We start from the raw sequence: 11,870 nt of genomic DNA, 5'->3' as shown, positions 1-11,870 counted from the left end.
TTATTAAGTTGTTCAATATTCTCTTTTGACATTATTTTAAAGAGGCTGGCAGTAGATTTTTTGACAAAAGAGGACATGATGGATAGATATTTTGATTTTATTAGTGAGGATTTGGTGTAAGGAAGGCTTTGAGGTATTGTTCGACTAGTCTTATTGGAAATTCTATATATTTGTTATTAATGTATTTTGATGATGAAACGTTGTATTCATAGTTTTCCTTCATCCTAGTGAGGGTTTTTAATAATTAGAGACTTGATCTAACTTTTATTTTTTTAAAAAAATAGTTATATCAGTTTGTTAATTTACTTTATGTAATATTTTTATATCTGTAATAATTTTTAAATAGAAATGGTATTTATAATTTCAAATATATAAATATGTAAAATTATTTTTAAAAAATAAATAAAGACAAGATTTATATAAAAAAATTATTTTTTTAAAAATAATTCTCACTGAAAAAAATTGGACAACATTTTGTACTCTATCTACCATTACTCACCGGTAAAATCCGAACGGTTGGGACATGCGGGTTGGTTCCCCACTCGCCGCATCGCATCGCATCGCACCTCACCTAGGTACGGTGGCTACGTTTTCAGATTTCAAATGGCTCAAGCGCTCCAAAGGTCGCGCCGATTATATATATAACCAAAGATTTGACATCTTTTTCCCTCTTTCATCTGAGTAACAGGATTTTGAAATTTCCGTAGTTTTGACAACCGAATGTCGACTTCCACCGTATCCATTACGGCGAACCCGACTGCTCGGCGCCGACCCGTGGTTGCCTCCGAGAAGAAGACTACCAGAATCGAGTTGCTCGCCGTCAACGATGCGGCCGCGCCCCAACCGAGTCCCAAGGGTGCAACCGGAGGTGACGACTTGGCCGCTGGAAACGGAAAGGACTTGAGCCACCACTCAATTCGCGGGGAGAGGTCGTCAAGGGACTTGGAACTGCAGGTGAAAACATCCCTGGAAAATGACAACAACAGCGCACCGCTTCGCCGCGCTCGCAAGGTGCTCCCTCATAGGCCGGAGCAACATCGCTGGGTCACTGTTTTCAGAGTCTTCGCCAAGAATTTCGTCCTACTTCTTATTCTCGCGGGCTTGGTTCAATTGATTCGTAGACTCGCTGTGAAACCCAGGGATTCCGTAGCCGGGACAGAGATGGGATTTTCCGAACTCGAGGGACGGATTGCGGAAGTGGAGGCCTTTATGAAGACCACCGCTACGATGATCCAGGTACAAGTTGAGGTCGTGGACCGCAAGATTGAGAACGAAATCGGAGGGTTGAGGAGGGAAACCAAGAGCGAGTTGAAGAGATTGGAAACTAAGAGCGAGGGGTTGGAGAGGTCCTTAGGCGAATTGAAAGAAGTAGAATGGTTATCGAAGGGGGAATTTGATAGGATATATGAGGATTTGAAAAATTCTAGGAGGAAAGAACGTGGAGATGGACGTGGGAGTTTGGACGAGATTAGAGCGTACGCGAGGGAGATGATTGAGAGGGAGATAGAGAAGCACGCGGCAGATGGGCTCGGCCGTGTGGACTACGCCCTGGCAAGTGGCGGGGCGATGGTTGTGAAGCACTCGGCGGCGTATTCGGTGGGAAAGGCGAGTAATTGGTTCTCTTTGGCTGGCAGAAATGCGGTTCATGCTGATAAGATGTTGAGACCCAGTTTCGGGGAGCCCGGCCAGTGTTTTGCGTTGAGCTCGGGCAGTGGGTTTGTACAGATTAGGCTGCGCACGGCTATTGTCCCTGAGGCTGTTACTTTGGAGCATGTTGCTAAGGTGATATTGCTTATTCAATATAGATTTTATGCTGCTGGATCGTTTGAATATCTGAGAGGTTCAATTTGAGGTTTCACACTGCAAATTCCATATATTCACAACCTGCGCGAACTCACTATGAAACCTGGACTTTTTGAATGTGAAATTGGCTTGTGAAGAATATCTCCTCCATTTATTGGGTGCCATATTTTTTACTTGGAAACGGGTTGGTGAAAAAAACTGAGATTTCTTATATGAGAATTTTGAGTTTTAAGATAAAATATTAAAATATTATATTTTAATATTATTATTATTTTGAGATTTGAAAAAGTTAAGAAAAGTTGAATTTTTTATTATATTTTATATGAGGATTTAGGAAAATTGTAATGATAAGATGAGAATTTTGTGTTTGAAATGAGAAATCTTGATGACCAAACCGACCTAATGGTAATTTTGGGAACTTGTGACAACTCTTTAAATACACAACTTGTGAGAGTGGAAACACCTACTCGGAAGCTTGAGCTGAAGTATTTTGACTTTTAGACTGAATGAAAGTCTACATTTATTTTTTGGAGAGGTGAAATTCTAGATTTTGTAGTGTTATAAATGCAAGGAAGCTTAATTTAAGGATGGGAAGATGCCAGTGAGCTCTAGCTGAAATTGCACCACTTCATCTTGCAAGAACGTAGTGGCAGGTGTGGTAACGACATGTGTGTGTTGCCCTTAAAATGTGCTTATATTTATATATGAGGGTGGGATGGTATATTAGTTCTTGAAGAGTGGCCGATCTTTTAACTTTATTGTAGTCTTCCCAGCTTTGTTCATACTATCTTCATTGTTTTCTTGTAGTTTTAATAATTTTGTTGAGACAATTACAATGCCTGTTGAATTCTGGATTAATATGGTACTTAAACTTCCATGATGTAGTAATAGGTGTATTGTATAGGTCTCCTGGTTAGATTGAGATGCTGCACTTAATTTTTTTTTTTTTAAAAAAAAAAAAAATCCAGCTATGTATCTACTTGTGAACTTTTTATTTCCTGAATTTCCGTGGTTTATTCACATGTGGTAAAGTTCTTGTGCCAGAGTTGTGAGGGTTAAGAATGATTCATGTGAAAGGAGTTTTTTTGTCATGAGTTTGTGTGTTTCTGTTTAATTTAAGACAAGGAAGGCCAAGCAAGTTGAAGAATGGCGCCATAGATTATCTTCTTTTTCGTTGTGAAGTAGCAAGAGATCTATGGTGCTTCATATTTAAGGGGTTGTGTTGATTGAGTTATGTATAGAAAGGGTGAGAGTTCTTGGTGACCTGGAGAGGATAGCAGATTGCACGGAAGTGGTAATATTTTCATGTGAAATGAACTTTTTTTTTGGTTCCATGAGTTTGTGTGGTTTTGTTTGATTTTAGTTGAGGAGGAGGGCAAAGCCAGTGGAATGTTAAAAGCTAGAGCTTTGCCATTCATAAGCCCCATACAGTACACACCTCATAATTTTTATTTTTTTATTTTTTAAAGTTGTTTTAAAAATTTTATTTAGTTTTATTCTTTGTAAAATAATTGAATTCTTTTATTAATCATCCATATACCACATATTTAGTAAGAGAAAAAAATTAAAAAAATAATAAAAAGAGTGGTGTGTGGTGTATGAGGCTTATAAATAGATTTTTTCTAAAAGCTATATTTTCTGAGGTTCTTGCACTTTGAGTCTTAAGGCTCCGCTTTATGTGTTTTCAAGGACAAAGTTTTCCTCCAACTCAGTTTGGAGGAACCATGTATAACTTTGAGAAGTGTCCATTGAGCATATGAGAAGCACATGCTTTATGCAGTTGTGGCACCGAAAACTCTTCATATGACATCCTTGTGAAGTTGCCTGTCTTTTCTCTATGTAACTCATGTGCATCCTCATTAACTTGTCAATAAATTGCAGTATCATCTGTAGTTATTTCTGTTCACTCTGTCTTGATTTGTTTCCGCTTGTGCTAATAAATTGATTTACTTGAATTTTCTCTCCGAACAGAGTGTTGCATATGACAGAGCCAGTGCTCCCAAGGACTGCAGGGTCTCTGGATGGCTCCAAGGGCAGAACCGAGTTGAGTCGGTTGATACTGAGAAGATGTTTGTTTTAGCAGAGTTTACTTATGACCTTGAGAAGAGCAATGCTCAAACCTTCAATGTGTTGAACTCAGAAAGCTCTGGCATTGTCGACACAGTCAGGCTGGACTTCACATCCAACCATGGAAGCCCTTCCCATACTTGCATTTACCGCTTCCGAGTGCATGGTTGGGAGCCCAACTCTCTCTTTACAATGGCAATGCAGTCTTGATGCAGCTAATGATTTCGGCATCCACGTCGCTTGTTTTGTAATTGTTGTTTCTACTTCCCATATTCTTTACTTAGATTTAGTGTTTGAAACTTATAACTTTCTAGTTGCTAGATATAAACTTCTGCTTAGTGAAAAAAAGAGAGTAGATATGGACCTTAATTATCTGTGTTTAGAGTTCACTATTTCCTAGTGTTCATCAAGTAGTGTTCATCAAGTAGATGTGTATCTTATTGTATGATTGGTGAATCCTTATGAAGGAGCTTAAATTGAGTTTACATTAGTGCTGTGAATCGAAATTTATTTCAATTTGACAGCTGATATTTACTTTGGTTGTAGACAAATGTAGAGGTAGAATTGAACCAAAAGAAGGCAAGCCATGCATGATGAGTGGCCTAACCATTAACAATCAGATGCTGCATCTGTATCTTGAGTTGCTTGTGGATCCAAATCTTTTAGCTATCCCAAGGAAAGGATCTGGTTCGGATTAGGATAACAATTATAGGACTTAAAATTTAAGAGAAAAATAGACATTTGAGATTATTTCTACAATTTTTACATCATTTAGTGTCCTGCCGGTTGACTAGACCTCTTATGATCTGAAAACTTAGAAAAAACAAAAGCAAATATCCTCCGGGCCTGTGATAGGTCAAGTGGTCATTATCTAATTGTATATCGAATCCAAAATGGCTTTAAAGGATGGAGATAAAGGCACAAGATACTGTTCTTTATGCAGATGCTACTCTGTTTCCTTTTCTTCTTCTTCCTTCTCTTTGAACGGAATGTTAGCAAGAATTTCAAAAGTCGAATAAAAGATCGGAACAAGAAATATGAAACAATTTAATGTAGTCTAGTTGGTTTAGGGTGCTTCCTTAGGATACAATATCTAGATTTAAGCACTATTTGTTCTTATATTGAGCAATGAAATTTCAACTTCAATAATCCATGAATTCAGAGGTGGATCCGACCACCCTAATCCCAAGCATCCAAAAGTCCACCCCCGTCTCGAGTAGCCAAAGATCTACTGTAGATCTGCCCACCCCGTGGGATGGTTTGGCCTTTCGATCGCCCATAAAGGCGGTTTGGGGTGGCCACAAACCACCCCCACATCAGGGTGGATCCCTAAGGGGTGGGCAGCCACCCTTGTTTTTTATTTTAATTTAAATGTTTTAATATACAATGACGTAGATGTAATTTAAATTCATAGTTGAACGCTGTTCACGTTGTTGCCACAAAATCAGTGGGGCGATGCTTCAGCATTATTTCCTCTTCTGACGTTTTATGCGGATAAGACAGAAAACAAAGTACATAATGACCAATCAAAACGTTACCCTAAAAGAGTTGGGACTTTCTAGGGACATATTCTATGATTCTATCCCCACTCTTAACTGTTCCTTAATTCTTGATGCCTTCTCTTTTCCCCTAAAAAAAAATCCCAACTTCTCTTTTCCACGTAAATCAAAGAGTTTACACTTTCCAGCCTCGTTTTGGAAACTTTAATCCATTCAGTTCATTGTCACTATCAGACAGACTTTCAGTTCTAGATCATCGAAGATTCAGCTTCTTTTCTTCTTTTCTTGTCTACTTCCAACTGAAACTTTCAATGAATACTTCCAGGAAACTGGCATATTACAGTCGGCAAAATTATAAAGTACGAATTGCTTGCCTTGGCAGTTGACTTTTTTGGGCAAACCCATCTGGGCAGTCAAGTTCTTTCGAGGGTTGCCACCCTCTTATTTTATTCTTGAAATTCTGTATGGCCTCCTGGCCAACCTTGCTCTCCTATTCATGAGTGCCATAACGAGAATGTGCAAACTTATTTTCTGGAAATTTCTGATTGTTTTTGTTTAGGAGCCAATTGGATGTTATTCCTGCTCTGAATATGTAGGTCTATGTCGTTCTTTGAATCTTCTTGTAGTTTTCAGCACGTTGGTTTGATGGCTTCACGATGTCCATTCTTTCCTGTTATTTTGCTCTTAATGCACTGCCTTTTTCAACTTTTGTCTTTGAATATGAAAATTGACTTTCTTTTTCAAAAGGAGTAAGTGGGGATTTGAGATGTTCTCTGATGCTTAGTCAAATTTATTTTTCAATAAATTATAATAGATTTATTTATTTTATTTTCTAGTGTTGTAATTCTGAACAACTGCATGATTTTGCTATATACCTTTGCCGTGAAGGTTTATGATTTGGAGTCTGCCAGAGTGATCCGATTTCAGAAATTACTCTAATGACAAGAGAGGAAAAAGAAGGTTTTGTTCTTTTCCTTTTAAAATCTCCACACATTTCGTACATGTATCTCTCATATCTTGTTACTCAAAATGCAATATTCTCACCCATTGTTGACCCTGTCATTCCAGTCTTTCATTTGGGATATTTTTGCCAATAGGGAGAGAAGTGAACGAGAAATGAATAAAGGCACGGCTGATTGCCATGGCATTCCCTCTTGAACAGAGTGAGATGCATCATTATATCTGTTTAAGAAAATAAACGGAAGAAAACATTTTTTACATGTCTCTTCATAGATGTGAAAAGTATCTCTTTGTTAGAAAGGATCCTCATATAGACATTGTTTTTCTTTTGTTATACGCATAATATTCCTCTTGCTTTATCTATAAAGTGAATGTATTCTTTTCCCTCTGAGTGGAGCATTCTTTTCTGGAGACGTTTGTCTATTCCATTTCTTTGTTTTTGGTAGTTTATTTTTGGAAAACTGATCGAGAATATGGAAGATAATAGAAACTGAAGCAGTTAAATGATAAGGGAACCAAATGACAGAAACAGGCGGAGCACATGACAATATGCTCTCAAATGGAGAATATATTCATGTTGGAACCTTAAGCTAGTGTAAGAAAGGAAGCTAGAGTGGCACGTCTTATCTTTCTCTCAGTTATTAATTGTTTTTTGATACAAGTTGCTCCTTATATATTCTCTGTTGTCAGTCAATAAAGTGGAGTTTGAGAATAGCATAGATTTCACAGCTACACAGTCAGACTTACAGAGAGTTTCTCTGGCTCAAGTTGCCTAATTAATCGTATCTAGTATCTACTATTAATTTTAATCATATTTTTTTGTCATTTAATCTTCTTCATAGTTTTTACTTGCAGAAGCACGGTCTAATCCAAGGCTTAAGAGTCTATTTCTACAAGCACAGGACATCCAATGCCTCCTGGTCAAGATGTTCAGACACTTAGGTCTTAAAAATATTATGTTTTCCCCCTTTTTTTGTTTCTTTCTTTCTATTTTTTGGATTTCTATTCAGATGCATATGTTCTAAATTAAGTTTTTTTAATGTTTACATTCAATTTTCATTATGTAATTAGAGTCTCCGTAGCAACATGGAATGTAGGGGGGAAATCTCCCCACAGTGGACCTAACCTGAACGATATTCTTCATGCAGATCAATCAGATATATATATCTTTGGGTATGTTCTCCTTTTCCCTCTTCCTCCCCCCACCCCCCAAATCTCTTTTTCTTCCCTCTTTAATTGTTTTTGCGACCAAATTATTGCATTAATATATCGTGATATTTTTATTTGATACAATTTTTTTTAGCTAAAAACAAATTCCATCAGAATAATCCCACCCCTCCCCCCCAAAAAATCTCTTTTTCTTCCCTCTTTAATTGTTTTTGCAACCAAATTATTGCATTAATATATCGTGATATTTTTATTTGATACAATTTTTTTTAGCTAAAAACAAATTCCATCATAATAATCCCCATCCGCCCCCCCCCCCCCCCCCCCCCCCCCCCCAAAAAAAAAAAAAAAAAAAAAAACAACAACAGAAGGGAAGAAGTCTGAAACCCTTTCATAAGTAGAATCCTTTGAATTGTCTTACTTGGTGATTTTGAAACAAGTTTGCTGTAATATTGTTTCCAATGCTCAATATGGTTGTAAGCACTCATTTTGGTGTGACCAACAGAGAAGAAGAATAATTCTGAAGTTTTAGTTCCACCTTGGTAGTTATTAGAAGTCATGTACCATGCGGTCATATGCTGGAGACTTTTATATCTATTATAATTCAATGAAGAAATTCTGTCATGTTATATGGTGATTCTGCCATTTTATATGATTTTTCTGTCATGTTATATGATTGTTCTTCAAATCGTCAGTTTTCAGGAAATTGTCCCTTTAAATGCTGGGAATGTCCTAGTTGTAGAAGATAATGAGCCTGCCGCAAAATGGTTAGCTTTGATCAATCAGTCACTAAACAAATCATATGAGGTGGCATCAAGACCATTAAATCCCATGGCCTCCCTTGGTGGTTCCTTGTTTTTCTCAAAATATTCCCTTAAAAAGCTCAGCGAGACTTTTAGGACTGAGAGCAGAAGGAGGCTGAAGACTTGCAACTGTACACCTGATGTAGAAAGGAAACAGAGTAAGGATTTCTGTTTCGGTTATCAACAATCACATAAAAGCAAAGATGACATTTCCGTAGAAGACGATTATGATGTACCTAATGGAATTAACATTGCGGAATTCTCCATTCCCTCGAGTACCAACCACATGAACTACAGTTTAATAGCCAGTAAGCAAATGGTGGGAATTTTCCTGACTGTTTGGGTGAGGAAGGAGCTTGTTCAGCATATAGGACACTTGAGGATCTCCTGCTTTTGTCGTGGAATTATGGGCTGCCTTGGAAACAAGGTTTTGTGAATACTTATTGTTGTAGATATGATTTTTATAGATGCATAGACAAAATCATGTCTGAGATATATTTGAGAGTGTCGCATGCGTATTTTACCATACTATATATGTCATCTTACTGTTGATTCTACGGTGGCAGGGGTGTATTTCTCTGAGTATGCTATTCCATCAGACAAGCTTTTGCCTTGTCTGCTGTCACTTGGCATCTGGAGAGAAGGAGGGGGATGCGCTTAGAAGAAATATGGATGTCATTGAGATACTGAAAAATACTCAGTTTCCAAAGATTTGCAAATCGGCTCACAGTAGGGTGCCAGATAAAATCGTTGAACATGAGTGAGCATCTATGAAATTATCGATTGAAAGTTTTTAAGTGTCTTTAGAAGTGCATCTATTGTAGTCCATTACTAATTTTGGTTCCTTACCCATTGTTTTATTTACCATTTGGAAATCTGCTTCAGTCGGGTCATTTGGTTAGGGGACTTGAATTACCGAATAGCATCGAGCTACTCTGACACAAGAAAGCTCCTGCAGGAGAATGCCTGGGATGCACTTCTTGACAGAGATCAGGTACTTGACTTCACCATGAATACAACAAGAATTCAGTTGGAATTTCTGAAAACGTATGGAAAGCCAAATTTTCTTTCAGTGCATTTCATAGAAATTGGAAAGCCCCTTGTAGTTCATATTACTATTTGCCTATACTCCATTCCCTTGAAAAGAGCTATTGTAGAGTATGGCGGCAATCAATACTGTCTTGTAAAAGTGAGTTCATGGCATGTCATCAATTGGGTAACTGAATTTAATCACTTTCTGATAATATCCCTTTTTGCTTGTTCATACATGGATATGTGCCTCCTTATGTATTATTACAGCTCTCAAATAAACATGTCATTTGTTGGAATATTGGAGAGGATCATTTTACAGAACAACAATGACATGAACTTAATAGTTAATGCCATGCAAACCAAAATGATCTATCATTTTACTTTTGATAAAAAAAAAATTACAAAGAACTTATTGGTTTGTTTTTGGCTCAAATACCCTGAAACTTTTCCAGTACTTGATTTGAAAACAATTGCCCTGAACTTTTGATTGTCTCTGTTGCTGCATACTTTGTTTGCTGCTTTATGGGGTGTACTCATCATTTAAGTTTATATACTTTTATAGCTGAGAATTGAAAGAGAAGCAGGGCGAGTATTCGAGGGATGGAAAGAGGGTAAGATCTACTTTGCACCCACCTACAAGTACTCCTACAACTCAGACACCTATACTGGAGAGACAAAAAATTCAGAAAAGAAGAGGAGAACTCCTGCTTGGTATGTAAAGATAACACGTTTATGGGATATCATTAAGCATCATGTGCAAAAATCTGAGCAGTTTGGAATTGCAGGTGTGACAGAATACTGTGGCATGGAACTGGGATACGGCAACTTTCGTACATACGTAGAGAGTCCAAGTTTTCTGATCACCGGCCTGTTTGTGCAACATTTTTGGTGGATGTTGTTGTATCAGGTGGAGTAAAGGAGGGATCAGCAGGGTCTCACATGAAAGTTGGGATTCAACAGTTTTTGCCTTCAACTAGTAAATATGTTCGTCGAACAAGGTGTGAGTTCACGAACAAATTATTAGGATTTTAGTTTCAAGTTGTGACTTTAAAAGATTAGCCGATTAGGTACCACAATACAGAGAAAAAGCCTGAAGAGGCCCTATAGGTAAAGAAAAAATGTTGGTCTCTTCTATGGGCTACATTGTTTGTCATGAAGCCCATTGGAGATCAGAATTATAAAGTATGGTTGGTAAATTTCCATCTTTGTTGTTAAGAATATTGCTTGGATGTTTCTTATATCCTCAGGAACTGATGTACTTAACACGGTACTCACAAGATTGAAGAATATTCCAGTTTTGTTGCTCGTGTGAGATCAATTAGGGATAAAAAAATATAGAGTTCAGCAGGGAATCATTGTAAGTTGGGCAACTTATGCAGAGCACTTAGCAACAGCACAAGTGTAAATAGCTCTTCAATGATAAACATGTTTCTTGGGAAATGTCGTACAGTATCATGTATTATGTTCCCAGCATTCAAGAATGCTTCTGGTTAATGTACCTGTGTATTAGTAACTCTGTATTCTGAAACTTAAGGGGGAATGATTGGCGAGGTGTTTGTATTCCAGAAATTATACTATGTGCCTCAATATATTTGCTATGTATGTTGTGAAAAACGATGACAATAAATTGAAATAGAATATAGAACGAGAAAAATAATCATACACGACACAAGATTTATGTGGTTCGGCAAATTACTTACGTTCACGAGAGCTGCAGATGATTTTATTATTGAGGAATATCACACTATAATGATGGATCAATCACTGTACATCCACAGTATTTCTACAGTACGACCATATGATCTAATAATCATATATATAGTCAAACGGCGGAAAAAATTCTAGAGCTGTGTAAAATGCATATTCACTTGAGCGGCGTGTCAAGTGTGCGACAAGCGAACTTCCTTCCCGCATCCGCTCGAGCTCACTGTCGAGCTGACATCGAGCGTTCAACTCTGCCTGACTTCGCTCGAGCGAAACTTCCTTCCGCCTCTGCTCGAACTCACTAGCAAGCTAACATCGAGCGTTCGAATCTGTCTGACTTCGCTCGAGTGGCTAATGCCTCCGCTCGAGCGATGTGGACCAGACTCCACAGTACTCAACAATTCTCCCACTTAGAGACTGGTACACTCGCTGTATCGCCGTCTTCCTCAAATATGATATCCTCCATCTTTGCAACTCACTGCCCCTGTCTTCATGCTAGAAGATCTACTGAAGTTGCGCACAACTTCAGTTTTTCAAATGTAACACGCTTTGTCAACATATCAGCAGGGTTCTTGCTTCCACAAATCTTTTCAAGTAACAACTGTCCGTCATCTAACAATAATCGTATGAAGTGATACCTGATCTGAATATGCTTGGTCCTGAAATGAAATGCTGTATTCTTGGCAATAAATATGACACTCTGACTATTACTGTAGAGAGTGCATTTCTGATTCTTTTTACCCAATTCTTCTAAGAAGCCTTGTAGCCATATCATCTCCTTTGCAACTTCTGATACTGCAATATATTCAGCTTCTGTAGTAGACAAAGAAACTGT

At 37.8% G+C, this 11,870-nt stretch overlaps 2 protein-coding genes across 19 annotated transcripts; both read left to right on the top strand.

Moving 5' to 3' along the window:
• Positions 1-461: 461 nt before the first annotated feature.
• LOC122294351 (SUN domain-containing protein 1-like) lies at positions 462-4,357 on the top strand. Of its 2 annotated transcripts, XM_043103011.1 has the most exons (3): positions 462-575; positions 689-1,782; positions 3,775-4,357. In XM_043103011.1, exons 2-3 carry the CDS (start codon positions 721-723, stop codon positions 4,078-4,080), a joined length of 1,368 nt encoding a protein of 455 aa, XP_042958945.1. In that variant the 5' UTR covers positions 462-575; positions 689-720; the 3' UTR covers positions 4,081-4,357. The 2 variants fall into 2 exon arrangements, with proteins under 2 accessions (XP_042958945.1, XP_042958944.1); XM_043103010.1 differs by having other exon boundaries at positions 505-1,782.
• A 143-nt stretch (positions 4,358-4,500) lies between these two features.
• Positions 4,501-10,929, top strand: LOC122294348 (type I inositol polyphosphate 5-phosphatase 10-like). Of its 17 annotated transcripts, none has more exons than XM_043103003.1 (10): positions 4,501-5,728; positions 6,258-6,329; positions 6,467-6,532; positions 7,185-7,271; positions 7,401-7,502; positions 8,192-8,726; positions 8,866-9,059; positions 9,185-9,293; positions 9,894-10,042; positions 10,117-10,929. In XM_043103003.1, the coding sequence occupies exons 4-10, from the start codon at positions 7,240-7,242 to the stop codon at positions 10,361-10,363; spliced, it is 1,368 nt and encodes a 455-aa protein (XP_042958937.1). In that variant the 5' UTR covers positions 4,501-5,728; positions 6,258-6,329; positions 6,467-6,532; positions 7,185-7,239; the 3' UTR covers positions 10,364-10,929. The 17 variants fall into 17 exon arrangements, with proteins under 17 accessions (XP_042958937.1, XP_042958936.1, XP_042958932.1 ...); XM_043103002.1 differs by having other exon boundaries at positions 7,172-7,271; XM_043102998.1 differs by having other exon boundaries at positions 6,438-6,532.
• Positions 10,930-11,870: the final 941 nt, after the last annotated feature.

Source organism: Carya illinoinensis, chromosome 14, assembly GCF_018687715.1.
Source record: "Carya illinoinensis cultivar Pawnee chromosome 14, C.illinoinensisPawnee_v1, whole genome shotgun sequence".
Taxonomy (NCBI): domain Eukaryota; kingdom Viridiplantae; phylum Streptophyta; class Magnoliopsida; order Fagales; family Juglandaceae; genus Carya; species Carya illinoinensis.
The sequence above is the reverse complement of the archived record's forward strand: the minus strand, read 5'-3'. Positions and strand labels throughout refer to the sequence as shown.